Source organism: Monoraphidium neglectum (assembly GCF_000611645.1).
Source record: "Monoraphidium neglectum strain SAG 48.87 unplaced genomic scaffold scaffold00994, whole genome shotgun sequence".
Lineage (NCBI taxonomy): Eukaryota > Viridiplantae > Chlorophyta > Chlorophyceae > Sphaeropleales > Selenastraceae > Monoraphidium > Monoraphidium neglectum.
This window is the reverse complement of record NW_014012634.1, coordinates 3,667-17,841: the sequence shown is the minus strand read 5'-3', so window position 1 is coordinate 17,841 and position 14,175 is coordinate 3,667. Positions and strand designations below refer to the sequence as shown.

At 64.4% G+C, this 14,175-nt stretch overlaps 2 protein-coding genes across 2 annotated transcripts; both read left to right on the top strand.

Annotated features, from left to right (window-relative positions):
- Nucleotides 1–65: 65 nt before the first annotated feature.
- On the top strand, nt 66–466 carry MNEG_6226 (hypothetical protein; the record flags this gene model as incomplete). The annotated part of the gene is made up of 1 exon (XM_014045303.1): nt 66–466. A coding segment is annotated over one exon (401 nt), but the record flags the coding sequence as incomplete, so codon positions are not given.
- A 6,982-nt stretch (nt 467–7,448) lies between these two features.
- On the top strand, nt 7,449–7,850 carry MNEG_6225 (hypothetical protein; the record flags this gene model as incomplete). The annotated part of the gene is made up of 1 exon (XM_014045302.1): nt 7,449–7,850. The coding sequence occupies one exon, from the start codon at nt 7,449–7,451 to the stop codon at nt 7,848–7,850; it is 402 nt and encodes a 133-aa protein (XP_013900756.1).
- Between the last annotated feature and the right edge of the window lie 6,325 nt (nt 7,851–14,175).

Here is a 14,175-nt window from a genome sequence, read left to right as displayed (position 1 = left end):
CTGACGCACCAACCCCCCCCCCAACCGCCCCGCGCACCCGCACCCGCATGCTCCCCGCCCGCCAGGCGTCCCCCACACTGTGTTCAACGCCGCCGAGGCAGAAGACCCATCCACGCCCTCAGAGCTTGTCATCCGCTACACCCTTTCTCCCTGCGGCACCGCCGACGTCTTCTTTGAGAACCTCGCCGGCATCTGCGCCGACGCCGGCGGCACCGACAAACCCCCACTGCTGCAGATGGTGCTGCTGTTTGCAGACCACAACGTTGAGTTTGCGTTCGTGCCCCGGCCTGTATGGCGGGCGATGGTGCATGTCGTGGCGCCGCTGGCGCGGCTGCTGGGGTACCGGTCGTCTTACCCTGAATATGCCTCCGCCGGCGGCAGGCCGGAGGGCTGGGCGCTGCCTGCGGCCGCGACGTGATCCGGCCAGGCAGCAGGCCCGCTGCATCATGACTAAGGGCTTTGCGCTGTAACCGTGTGCCACTTGCTTCAGGCGGCTGCAGTCTGCAAAATTTTGAGTGTTGCCCTCTATTAATTGGTCCAGTGCCCGGTGGGACCGGCTTGACCAGGCGTATTGCTTGGTGCACTTGGAAAACTTGATACTTTTGTGTGAACCATGTGTGTTATGACGTGTAGGCAACGTCCCTCGATGGCAGCGAATTTACTAGTGTCCAGGCTTTGGCCGCAAAAGAAGGGCTGCAGGTCTGCCGCCGCAAGCGCCAGCTGAAGCAGCTGCACAGGAGCTGCCAACAGGACCTGCCCCTGGGTATCATGAGCTACAAACAGGGAGGTACGTCTGGAGGGGGGGGGGCAATGACATCATCCGGCATCGAAATGCAGGCAGAAACGATTGTGGCAGAAGCGGATACAATAGCATTCGGCCTCTCGTTGCTTCTTCCCCGCTTGTCGTGCCACAGGCGCCAGTGTCACCCCCCCACCCCTCGATGACACTGGCATCATTGGAGTGTGCGCCGCCAGATGAGTCAGCAGCAGCAGCAGGGGCCGCGCAGGGACAAACCAGCGCACGGCAGGCAGAGGCGGCCGCGCAATAAGCAAAGAGGCATCAGCGGTGATGGTCTCCTTGGCCTGCAATGCAATGCTGTGCTGCAAAGTGCGACGGATCGTCCTGCTGCAGAAGATTTGCAGGCGGGCTTTTGACGGAATAGTCACGGCGGCACAGGCGCTGGGCCCGGGCCCAGGCCTGGGCCTGGGCCCCAAGCTGATGGACGCAGTCACCGCGTTTCATGTTTTGAAATGTACTTGAGGCGGCAACGACGCGGGAGCCGGCCGCATGCAATGCGTTCGCAGGCATCAACTACAGGCGGCTGCAGATTGCCGAGTCAGCCGTCCTGCACAAGCGTGAGCGCCCATACCTAGGGCGCTTTTGCTGCAATGCCCTTTACCCTCTGTCGTGGTCATATATATGATATCTGGTTCTATCAATCAGCAGCTTTGACCGTACCGCAGCTTCGATCGTACCCACATTGAAGTTACGGTATCAGATCCCGAAACAGCGCGGAGCTCTTCACTCCACTCGCAGTGCTGTCCAACGCATGCATTCATGCGCAGCAAGCGCTGCCTGGACGTAGGTTGTACTCAATGGCAGTGTGCAGGCAACAGTAGCGGGAGCAATGAAGCGGCGCAGCACAAGCGCTTGCGCCTTGAGGAGGAGCCCAGCAGCAGCGAAGAGCTTGAAGCCACCCGGGAGAACACACCTAAGCTCCCTACTCCTCATCGCTCAAAAAGCAATGTAAGCCGTGCCCCACCATCAGTTGCGCCACCGCAGCGTGCGGCGGCGCGGGCTGCCGCCGCGCGCATCAGGCGTTGCGCTGCGGACGAGCAACTGCTGGACCCACCCGGCGAGGACGAGGCAGAGGACGGCAGCAGCGGAGGGTGCGGCCACACCATGGGCTCCGGCGGTGGCAGCAGCGATGGTGGCAGCGATGCCAGCGGCGGCTGTGATCCCGGCGCCAGAGGGACGAGTGATGCAAAGGAGCAGGAGGGTGACGACCCAGATGGAGGCGGCCCGCCAGCACCGCGGCAGCAGCAGCATTACGCCCCAAGTGGAGGCGGCGGCAGTGGTGGCGGGGCAGTTGGCGCCATTTGGAAGACGGTGAGGGGCGTGCCATGAACAGTTGCGCACACGCGTGGCCCTTTTGGCAGCGGGGCCCCTGCTGCCATGTCCTTCAACTAACATCAACAATGCTTTCGTTTGTGCGATGGACCAGCTATACCCTGGCCCATCCTGACCTCCCCTGCATTGCAGCTCCAGCTCCCCAGTTGGCCCAAGCCAGAAGTCTGGGTTCCCAAGGGACTGCTGGCCGCCTGGTTCCCCGGCGCGCCCCTGCCGCTTGACGTCAGCCTGCAGCTGGAGGTGGACGGTCACCCCTGGGGGCCGCGCTTCAACAGCCGTGTGTACGAGTCACATCAGGTGAAGGGGAGCCGTATGTACACAGCATATCGGGCGACGAAGGGCCTGGGGCGATGTTCCGAGCTGGCGGGCTGTCGCGTCACGGCGTTCCGGCGCGCAGCGGGGCCGGCTGCGGTGGACCTGATAGTTTCCAGCCTGCAGGAGCAACAGGAGGACGGCGGTGGCGACTGCAAGGGTCCGCAGCGTCTTCGGCGCCCTGTGGAGCCAGAGGACCTGCAGCCAGACTTCTGGCCCGTGGTGAGGGACGTGCCGACACTCGGTCGAAATGGGTCAAATATTCCCTGCCGCTGGTTCTCATCAATCATGTGCAAATGTAGGAGGGCAGAAGGCTCGGGATGACTGGGCGTCCTCATCACTGAAACACCAGACGCTACCATCCTTCAACCCCAGGCGCAGCGGTTCAACCCAAAAAACAGCAGCAGCGGTCGACTCCGAATACAGCTGCCGACTCGTATGGCAGCAGAATGTTGGCGTGGCAAAGACTTCCCACTGAGAGTTAGCATTCAAGCAGTGCTGGGCGATCAGCCGTGCGGGACGGCCCTGCGGGGGGTGGTGTATCAAGTTGACGGAAGAGGCGCGCGGTCTGCCCGCTTCCTGCTCTGCACAGCCGCGGCGACCCTGCCTCTTGCTGCTGGCGCCGCCATCGAGCGCTTCCGGCTGGTGGCGGGAGGCGTCGACGGCGCCGATGACGTCATCGAGGTGCACGCGTCAGCACACGCAAATGCGCCCGTCGCCGCGGCTGCGCCTGCCAGCCGCCGGCGCCCGCAGCAGCGCCGGCGACCCCTGCATCATGGGGCCTTGGAGAGCGAGAAAGCACACTGTTGTGAAGAGGACGAGCAGACGGTGCACGATGACCAACTGCAGGAGGAGGGGGTGGAGGAGCAATGCAGCATGCACCAGGACATTGCAACTGGCGAAAGGGAGAGGGCAGAGCAAAGAGAGCCAATGATGCTGCAGCAGCAGCCGCGGCAGGAGCGGCCAAGGCAACATCAGCCGGGGCAGCAGCAGCAGCCGAGGTCGGCGCCGCAGCAGCAGCAGCAGCAGCAGCAGCAGCAGCAGCAGCAGCAGCAGCAGCGGCAGCAGCAGCAGCAGCGGCAGCAGCAGCAGCAGCAGCAGCAGCAGCAGCAGCCGGGACTGGCCGCACAGGCAGCTGCACCTAATCTGCTGCCACAGTTGCAAACCAAGCAGCAACTGGTAATGGAGGAGGAGGTGGCGGCAGGTTCGGCGGCTTGGAAAGCCGGCAATGGCAGCACGCAGACGGCTGCAGACATGGCCAGCTCGGACAAGATGACAGCTGCAGCCGTGGACATGGGCAGAGGAGGGGCGCAGATGGAGGCCTACTGCTGTGGCGGCGTGCAGGGACCCACGAGCCCCTCGGCCCGCCCTGCAGGTGGGGCCGCAGCCGCAGGGCCCCATGCTGTGGAGGAGCGCCCCGGCAGCGCCCCGTCACAACCCAATGGGTCCGCCAGGCAGGCGCCACCAGCCCTCCCAGTAACCACAGCGGCAGCTGTGGCTCAGCAGCAGCAGGCTGGAGGTGACCCTGTCAGGGGCAGCGGCGCAAGCGGCCGTGCATCGAACGAGCATGCGACGTCGGCGGCGCTTATGTCTCTCGGCTTGCCTGTCATCGCCGCGCCGCCCGTCTCCGATAGCGGCGCGCTGGCGGAGGCGGCCACTCAGGCCTTTGACAGCGTAGTAAGGGCGGCAGAGGCGCTGTGTCTGGGCCCTGGGCAGCTGGGCGCGATATGCAGGGCGGTGGAGGCGGCGACAACACGGGATGCGCCCACATGCCACGTGTTCCTGGGCATGACCTACCGGCGGCTGCAGATGGCGTGCGCGGCAGGGCAGGCCGCTGATGCGCGCGCCTGGATGAAGGAGATGGCGGATTGCGGCCGTGTGTGAGCAGCCGCTTGGTGGGTAGTGGTCATTAGCAGGGGGGTTATCACTGATGTTTGATTGTTAGTGGCTTTCGATACGTGCGCTTTGTGCGTGCATGCATGCATGCATGTGCGCGCGCATGCGCGCGCATGCTCGTGCGCGTGCGCGCGTGCGCGTGCGCGCGCGCGCGCGCGCGTGTGTGTGTGTGTGTGTGTGTGTGTGTGTGTGTTTGTGTGCGTGTGCGTGTGCGCGCGTGCGTGTGTGTGTGTGTCTGTGTGTGTGTTGTCAAAATCCTGGCAATTCGAGGCAGCCGTGTAGAGTTTGTTTTGAGTTACTCTCAGGCGGCAGAGCGGACACGCACGTGCCAATCAGCTTAGCTATGGTATCTGAAGCATGGGCTGCGGTGCCAACACGCGAGCGCCAGGTGTGGCCCTGGTGCGTGCTGAGCTAATTTGAATGGTATGAGCTGCCTAGCGCGACGGGCCCTAGGGCTCCTGCCTTCGGCACTGGGCGGGCGGCTGCTCATGCCCCTTTGAGGCTTGCGTGCTTACATAGTTGCCTACTCCCTGTAATACATGCGAACATCCTCACCCGCAAACGCCCGCAAACAAGCACAGAGAAGTGTGAAAGAAGTAGAAATGTTCCCATTCTATAAGTACTTGATCCAACGCGAGCAGCTGGTGGTCTGCATGCTGACGCGGAAGGCTGTCACCAGCACGCCCGGACTGCACAAGCGCCATAGGTCGGCTCTGCTGCAATGCCCGTGACCCCCGAACGTGGCCACGTATATGCCATCAGATTTCTTCAGACAGCAGCTTCGATTGTACCGCAGACACCTACACGACGGACGGAATCAGATCCCGGGATAGCGCGCAGCAGTTTTCGCGGTGATCCCTCACGCAGTGCTGTGCAGCGCACGCAGACATGCGCAGCAAGCGCTGCCTGGACGTAGGATGCGCTCAATGGCAGTGGGCAGGCGACAGTGGAGGCAGCAGTGACGCGGTGCAGCACAAGCGCCCGCGGCGTGAGGCGCAGCCCACCAGCAGCGAACAGGTTGAAGCCACCCAGGAGCAGACACCTACTCTCCCACCTCACCACTGTTCAGAAGCCGGCGCAATCCGCGCCACACCGTCAGTTGCGCCTCCGCAGCGTGCGGCGGCGCGGACGGCTGCTGCACGCATCAGGCGTTGCACTGCTGACGAGCAACTGTTGGCCCCACCCAGCAGGGACGAGCAGGACTGTAGCAGCGGAGGGAGCGGGCACACCATAGGCTCCGGCGACGGCAGTAGCGATGACAGCAGCAACTCTACACCGGGCTCAAGCGGGCGGAGTGAGGAGGAGGAGGGGAGTGGTGACGCCAAAGGCCGCGGCCCGCCGGCGCCACGGCAGCAGCGGCATCACGCACTGGATGTCGGGGGCAGCGGTGGCGGCGGCGGCGGTCCTGGCAAAGTTGGCGCCCTTTGGAAGACGGTGAGCGACATGCCGATTGAAGGAACAACAATGCATACGTGTGACCCTTGCCGGCGGCATCCCCCCCCCTCCCACGAACACATGTGGACAGCGCAGCAATCTGGCCACAGCACATGTGTTTGTGCGGCGGACAACGGCTGCAGTGGCGCATCCTGCCCCTCTCCCATACCGCAGTTCCTATCCCTCAGCAGTCAAAAGCCGCAAATCTGGGTTCCTAGACAGCTGCTGGCCGCCTGGTTCCCCGGCGCGCATCTGCCGCTCGACGTCAGCCTGCAGCTGGAGGTGGACGGCCACCCCTGGGGGCCGCGCTTTGACAGCCGAGTCAACGCTTCACATATCATAAATACGGGCCTGCACCGTTTCTCTGAGCTGATGGGCTGCCGCATCACGGCGTTCCGGCGCGCACTCGGGACGGCCGCGCTGGACCTGATTGTGTCCAGCCTGCAGGAGCAGCGGGAGGACGGCGGTGGCGACTGCAGGGGTCACCAGCGTCTGCGCCGCCCCATGGAGCAAGAAGACCTGGAGGCGAACTCGTGGCCTGTGGTGAGGAGCGAGCTGACTCTCGGGCGGTAAGAAACTTGCAGCGCTTGCGTTGCTGCATTACGCTGTCAGATTGCTTGAAGGAGGGTAGGGGGTGGGCAACAACGGTGCCTCCACTCAGGTTGCATTCGAAATCTGGCGTGCTGCCTTCCTCCAACCTCAGGCGCTGCATTACAACCCTGACAGCAGCAGGCCAGTCGGCGCTCAACGCCAGATACAGCTGCAGGCCGGCATGGTGGCGGCTTGGTGGCCGGGCGCCTCCCTCCCGCTGAGGGTCAGTGTGCAGGCGGTGGTGGACGGTCAGCCACGCGGCGCACCACTGCAGGGGGTGGTGAGTCGATTTCATGGGGAAACACATCGCGCCCGTTTCAGGCTCTACACAGCCGCGGCGACCCTGCCTCTGGCTCCCGGCGCCGCCATTAAGCGCTTCCGGCTGGTGGCGCGGGGCATCGACGGCGTCGATGACGTCATCGAGGTGCACGCGTCAGCACACGCAAATGCGCCCGTCGCAGCAGCTGGGCCCACCAGCCGCAGGCGTCCGCCCCGGCAGCGGCTCGTGCCGCGTCGTGGGCGCTTGAAGAGCGAAACAGGACGCAGGTGTTGTGAGGAGGATGAGCGGGTGGTGCACGAGCAGCAGCAGCAGCAGCGGCAGCAGCAACGGCAGCAGCAGCGGCAGCAGCGGCAGCAGCAGCAGCAGCCGCAGCCGCAGCAGCAGCTGCAGCAGCAGCGGCAGCAGCCGCAGCAGCAGCGGCAGCAGCAACAGCAGGCACACTTGCAAGCGGCGGCAGCTGCACCAGAGCGGCAGCCACGGTTCTGGATCAAGCAGCAGCTCGTGTTGGAACAGGAGGTGGCGGCAGCTTCAGTGGCTGTCAAAACCGGCAACGGCAGCAGGCAGACAGCTGCAAACACGGCAAGCGCGGACAAGACGGCAGCTGCAGCCGTGGACATGAGCAGGAGAGGGGCGCAGACGGAGGCGTGCGGCTGTGGCGGCCTGCAAGGACGTACAACTCCCTCGGCCCGCATGACAGGCGCGGCCGCGGCTGCAGCGCCCCGTGCTCTGGAGGAGCGCCCCGGCAGTGCCCCATCAGCGCCCGATGGGCTTGCAGGCCAGGCGCCACCAGCTCTTGTACCACCCATGCCGGCGGCTGTGACTCTGCAGCAGCAGGCCGGTGGCGCCCCTGCCAGCATTAACGGCGCGGACAACCGCGCACCCAACGAGGGCACGGCGTCGGCGGCGCTCATCGCCCTCGGCCTGCCGCGCATCGCCGCGCCGCCCGTCTCCGGTAGCGGCGCCGCGGCGGAGGCGGCCACTCAGGCCTTTGATGGGGTAGTCAGGGCGGCAGGGGCGCTGGGCCTGGGCCCCGAGCAGCTGTACGAAGTGTGCACCGCGGTGGAGGCAGCAACAACGCGGGATGCGGCCGCGAGCCATGTTTTCCTGGGCATCACCTACCGGCGGCTGCAGATGGCGTGCGCTTCGGGGCAGGCCGCTGCAGCGCGCGCTTGGATGGGAGAGATGGCGGAGCGTGGCGGCGTGTGAGCAGAGCCTTGGTTGGTTGTGGACAGTGGCATCGGCGGTGGATGTGTTGACCGTTGATACTTGGCAGAAAGTTGGTTTCAGATTCTGGTTACAGTTTGTTCTATCTTCTGCAATCGTCTGTGCATGCGTTCATGCATGTAAGTGCACAGCTAGTGGGAAGGGTAATGGCCGGGTTGGTCTGCTAGGGCTCCTTATTACTGGCTGGGATGCGGCTGCCTACCCCTTGTGGTGTGCGTGCTCGCACATTCATCAAAACTGCCTAGCATGCAAACATAATCACCTGCAAACATACCCCATTATAGAAGTACCTGGTCCAAGACGAGCAGCTGGCGGTGTACATGCTGACGCAGGAAGCTGTCACCAGCGCTTTGGCCGGACTGTCACAGCGCGAGCGCCCATTGGTCGGCTCTGCTGCAATGGCCGTGAACCCCTAACGTTGAAATGCATATGCTATCAGGTTCCATCCATCAGCGTCTTTGATTTTACCGCAGACAGCCACCCGACGGACGGAATCAGATCCCTTGAGAGTGCGCAGCAATTTTCGCGGTGATCCCACCCGCAGTGCTGTTCAGCGCACCGTAAACATGCGCACCAAGCGCTGCCTGGACGTTGGATGCGCTGAGTGGCAGTCTGCAGTCAACAGTGGCGGCAGCAGTGACCCGGCGCAGCACAAGCGCCCGCGGCTTGAGGCTCAGCCCAGCAGCAGGGAAGAGGGTGACGCCACTCAGAAGCAGAAGTCTAAGCTCCCAACGCCTCACTGCTTAAATTACGGCGCAATTCGCGCCCCACCATCCATTGCGGCCCCAAGGCGTGCGGCGGCGCGAGCAGCTGCGTTGCGCATCAGGCGCTGCGCTGCGGAGGAGCAACTGCTGGGCCCGCCCAGCGAGGACGAGGGGGAGGACGGCAGCAGCGGGGGGAGCGGGCACACCTGGGGCTCCGGCGATGGCAGCAGCGATGGTGACAGTGAAAACGGCAGAGGCTCGGAAGCTGGCGCCAGCGGGCTGAGTGAGGCAGAGGAGGAGGGCGATGACCCAGAGGGCCGCTGCCCGCCAGCGCCACGGCTGCAGCGGTATCACGCGGCGGATGGGGGCGGTCATGGCGGCGACGGTGCTCGCGAAGCGGGCGCCCTTTGGCGAACAGTGAGCGGCACGCCGATCGTGCGAACCGCCGTCCGCACGTCCGGCCCTTGTCGGCCGCATGGCCCCCTCTGCTTTGTGATGGCCCTGATTTGTTGGTTTCTGCGGCGGACAACGGCCGCCATTGCACATCGTGACCTCTCACAACACAGTTCCAGCTCTTCGACTGCTCAAAGCCCGAAGTTGAAGTTACCAAGGCGCTGCTGGCCAAGTGGTTCCCCGGCGCGCCCCTGCCGCTCAACGTCAGTCTGCAGCTGGAGGTGGACGGCCACCCCTGGGGGGCCAGGTTTGACAGTCACGTCACCAAGTCATATCGGTTAACGAAGGGCTTGCGGCAAGCCGCTGAGCTGACAGGCTGCCGCGTCACGGCGTTCCGGCGCGCAGCCGGGCCGGCCGCACTGGACCTGATTATGTCCAGCCTGCAGGAGCAGCGGGAGGACGGCGGTGAGGACGGCAAGGGTCAGCAGTGTCTGCGCCGCCCGTGGGAGCCGGAGGACATGGAGCCAAACTCATGGCCTGTGGTGAGGAGCACGCGCACATTTGTATGATTGAATGGTCGAAGACCTATGAAAAGTGACCTACACCGCTTGCACTTTCGAGTAGCTCTGTGCATTTGTAGGAGGGCGGGAGATCTGGAGCAACAGTACCTTGACCTTGGTTGGGTTGACAATCCGACGTGCTACCCTCCTCCAACCCCAGGCACAGCATTTCAATCCCAACAACGATAACAGCAACGGCAGCAAAGCTCGAAGCTCGGTCCAGCTGCCAGCCTGCATGGCAGCAATTTCTTGGCCCGGTGCAGACTTCCCGCTGAAAGTCAGTGTGCAGGCAGTGGTGGGGGGTCAGCCGCGCGGGGCGCCGCTGCAGGGGGTGGTGTATCGATTCCCTCAGGGCTCAGGGTCTGACCGTTTCCGGGTCTATACACCGGGGGCGACCCTGCCTGTGGCTCCTGGCGCTGCCATCAAGCGCTTCCGGCGGGTGCCGCGGGGCATCGACGGCGCACATGACGTCATCGAGGTGCACGCGTCAGAACCCACGACAGGTCTTGTCGCAGCAGCTGAGCCCGCCAGTCGCGGGCGCTCGCTGCAGCGGCGGCGGGTTGTGCATCATGGGGCCTTTGAGAGCGAGACAAAACATGGCTTTTGTGGGGAGGACAAGCAGGCGGCTGACGAGCAGCAGCAGCAGCAGCAGCAGCAGCAGCAGCAGCAGCAGCAGCAGCAGCAGCAGCAGCAGCAGCAGCAGCAGCAGCAGCAGCCAAGGCAACCGCGACAGCAGGCAAACCTGGCAGCAGCGGCGGCTGCATCCGCGCAGCAGCCACGGTTCCAAGCCAAGCAGCAGCTTGTGTTGGAGGAGGAGGTGGCGGCAGCTTCTGCAGCTCTGGAAGCCAGCAACGGCAGCAGGCAGGCAGCTACAAACGTGGCCAGCTTGGACAAGGTGGCTGCAGCAGCGGACATGAGTAGAGGCGGGGCGCATGTGGAGACAATCGGCTGCGGGGGCCTGCAAGGAGGTGTCACCCCCGCGGCCCGCCAGGCAGGCGCGGCCGCGGCTGCAGCGCCCCATGCTCTGGAGGAGCGCCCCGGCAGCGCTCCATCACCGCCGGATGGGCTCCCAGCAGGGCAGGCGCCACCGGCCCTTTCACCACGCGAGCCAGCGGCTGGAGCCGAGCAGCAGCAGGCCAGTGCCCCAGCCAGCGGCAGCGGCGCCAGCGGCCGCGCACTCGACCAGTACGCAGTGTCGGCGGCGCTGAGGTCTCCCAGTCTGCCGGTTGTCGACGCGCCGCCCGCCTCCGACGACGGTGCCCTGGCGGAGGCGGCCACACAGGCCTTTGATGGGGTACTCAGGGCGGCAGGGGCGCTGGGTCTGGGCCCCGTGCAGCTGAACAAGGTGTGTGCCGCGGTGGAAGCGGCGACGACGCGGGATGCGGCCGCATGCCATGTGTTCCTAGGCATGACCTACCGGCGGCTGCAGATTGCGTGCGCGGCAGGGCAGGCTGCTGCGGCGCGCACATGGATGGGAGAGATGGCGAAGCGCAGTGGCTGATGCTTGGTGCGGGCTTCGGCCCTTGGTCATCCAGCTGTGGCGAGCTGCGCTGTTTTGGTGTGCAAGTGATTGTGTCAGGCATCAATATGTCGTAAACGTATGTCGTCGGTGGTCGTCCACCTCGTCTGGTATATTCGCAGGTAGTAGTCTCAACATGGTATGTGTTATACTGTGTGCGCGTGTGTGTGCAGGTGTGCGTGCGTGTGCATGCGGATGCGTGCATGCATGCGGATGCGTGCGCGCGCGTGTGTGTGTGTGTGTGTGTGTGCGTGCGTGTCCGTGTGTGGGTGAGTGTGTGTTGCAAACCTTGGCCTTTCAATGACTGCTTTAGCAAATCAGTCGTGTAATGCACGTTTTAAGTTGCAAAAAGGCATAAGAGCGGACACATGAGCTGCCCGGCACGCTCCTCACATTAGTGACCAAAGCGTGTCCTGCGGGGGCCAGCACGCCAGCTTCAGGTGCGGCCCTGCTGCGCGGCTGGTTGGAAAGGTCCGTGCTGCACTGCGTGCAGGCTTGCTAGGGCTCCTCAGTGATGGGTGGGCAGAGCCTCCGTCATTGGCACTTGCTTCACATTGGTTGAATTCTCCATACAGACATTATCACCCGCAGACCCCCGCAAACAGCCGCAGAGACATGTGAGAAAGGTAGAAAAAGGTAGGCCTGATCCAAAACGAGCAGCTGGCGGTCTACGTGCTGACGCGGCAGGCTGTCACTAGCGCTGGGCCGGACTGCACAAGCGTGAGCGCCCCCCGTAGGTTGGCTTGGCTGCAATACCCGTGATCCCTGAACGCGTCCACGTACATGCTATTGAAATCTATCAATCAGCAGCTTTGATCGTACCCCAGACACCCACATAACGGACGGAATCAGATCCCTTGAGAGTGCGCAGCAATTTTCGCGGTGATCTCACCCGCAGTGCTGTTCAGCGCACCGTAAACATGCGCACCAAGCGCTGCCTGGACGTCGGATGCGCTGAGTGGCAGTCTGCAGTCAACAGTGGCGGCAGCAGTGACCCGGCGCAGCACAAGCGCCCGCGGCTTGAGGCTCAGCCCAGCAGCAGGGAAGAGGGTGACGCCACTCAGAAGCAGAAGTCTAAGCTCCCAACGCCTCACTGCTCAAAGTACGGCGCAATCCGCGCCCCACCATCAATTGCGGCCCCAAGGCGTGCGGCGGCGCGAGCAGCTGCGTTGCGCATCAGGCGCTGCGCTGCGGAGGAGCAACTGCTGGGCCCGCCCAGCGAGGACGAGGGGGAGGACGGCAGCAGCGGGGGGAGCGGGCACACCAGGGGCTCCGGCGATGGCAGCGGCGATGGTGGCAGTGAAAACGGCAGCGGCTCGGAAGCTGGCGCCAGCGGGCTGAGTGAGGCAGAGGAGGAGGGCGATGACCCAGAGGGCCACTGCCCGCCAGCGCCACGGCCGCAGCGGTATCACGCGGCGGATGGAGGCGATCATGGCGGCGGCGGTGCTGGGGAAGTTGGCGCATCTTGGAAGACGGTGAGGCACATACCATTTGCAGGATCAGGGGTGTGCATGCGCTGCCCTCAATGGCCGCGTTTCCTCGGCTGTGCGTGCTCGGCCATCACGGCAGAGCAAACAATGCCTCTGTGTGCGCGGCTGACAGCGGCTGCCCTGGCGCATCCTGCCCTTCCCCCACATCACAGTTCCTTCGCTGCAGCTCTGCGCCGCAAATCTGGGTTCCTACGGAGCTGCTGGCCGCCTGGTTCCCCGGCGCGCCCCTGCCGCTCAACGTCAGTCTGCAGCTGGAGGTGGACGGCCACCCCTGGGGGGCCAGGTTTGACAGTCACGTCACCAAGTCATATCGGTTAACGAAGGGCTTGCGGCATCTCCCTGAGTTGGCGGGCTGCCGCATCACGGCATTCCGGCGCGCAGCCGGGCCGGCCGCACTGGACCTGATTGTGTCCAGCCTGCAGGAGCAGCGGGAGGACCGCGGTGTCGACTGCAAGGGTCGGCAGGGTCTGCGCCGCCCTCTGAAGCCAGAGGAACTGGAGCGAAACTCCTGGCCAGTGGTGAGGAGCATCCCAACACTTGGGCGGTCCGACACATCACGTCGCTTCCTTGCTTGAACCATGGAGTTTCATCGCAGCAGGGTTTGGGACGACAAGTGGCTCCAGCTAGTTTGCAGACGTTGTTTGACACGCGCCCCTGCCCCAACCCCAGGCGCTGCGTTTCAACCCCAACGGCAGCAGCACAACCGGCAATCAGCGCCAGCTACAACTGCAGGCTCGAATGGTGGCGGCTTGGTGGCCGGGCGCCTCCCTCCCGCTGGCGGTCAGCGTGCAGGCAGTGGTGGGGGGTCAGCCGCGCGGGGCGCCACTGCGAGGGGTGATAAATCGACATCATGGTGGAGACAGGCAGTCTGACCGTTTCAAGCTGTACACACTCGGAGCGACTCTGCCTCTTGCTGCCGGTGCCCCCATCGAGCGCTTCTGCCGAGTGGCGCAGGGCGTCGACGGCGCCTGTGATGTCATCGAGGTGCACGCGTCAGAGCCCGCAAATGCACCCGTAGCCGTGGCTGGGCGGGCCCTGCATCATGGCGCCTTGAAGAGCAAAACAGGACATGGGTGTTGTGGAGAAGACGAGCAAACAGTGCACGAGGGCCAGCTGCAGGAGGATGGGGAGGACAAGGAATGCAGCATGCAGCAGGACATTGCGGTTGGAGACAGGAAGAGAGCAGAGCCCTTTCCAAAGATGCGGCAGCAGCAGTCACGTCAGCAGCGAATGAGGCAGCAGCAGCCGGGTCAGCAGCAGCCGCCGAGGGCGCCGCAGCGGGAGCAGCCGAGGCAGCAGCAGCAGCAGCAGCAGCAGCAGCAGCAGCAGCAGCAGCAGCAGCAGCAGCAGCCGGGACTGGCCGCACAGGCAGCTGCACCTAATCTGCTGCCACAGTTGCAAACCAAGCAGCAACTGGTAATGGAGGAGGAGGTGGCGGCAGGTTCGGCGGCTTGGAAAGCCGGCAATGGCAGCACGCGGACGGCTGCAGACATGGCCAGCTCGGACAAGATGACAGCTGCAGCCGTGCACGTGGGCAGAGGAAGGGCGCAGACCGAGGCGTGCGGCTGCAGCGGCCTGCAAGAAGGTGTCACCGCCTCCCCCTGCCAGGCAGGCGCGGCCGCGGCTGCAGCGCCCCATGCT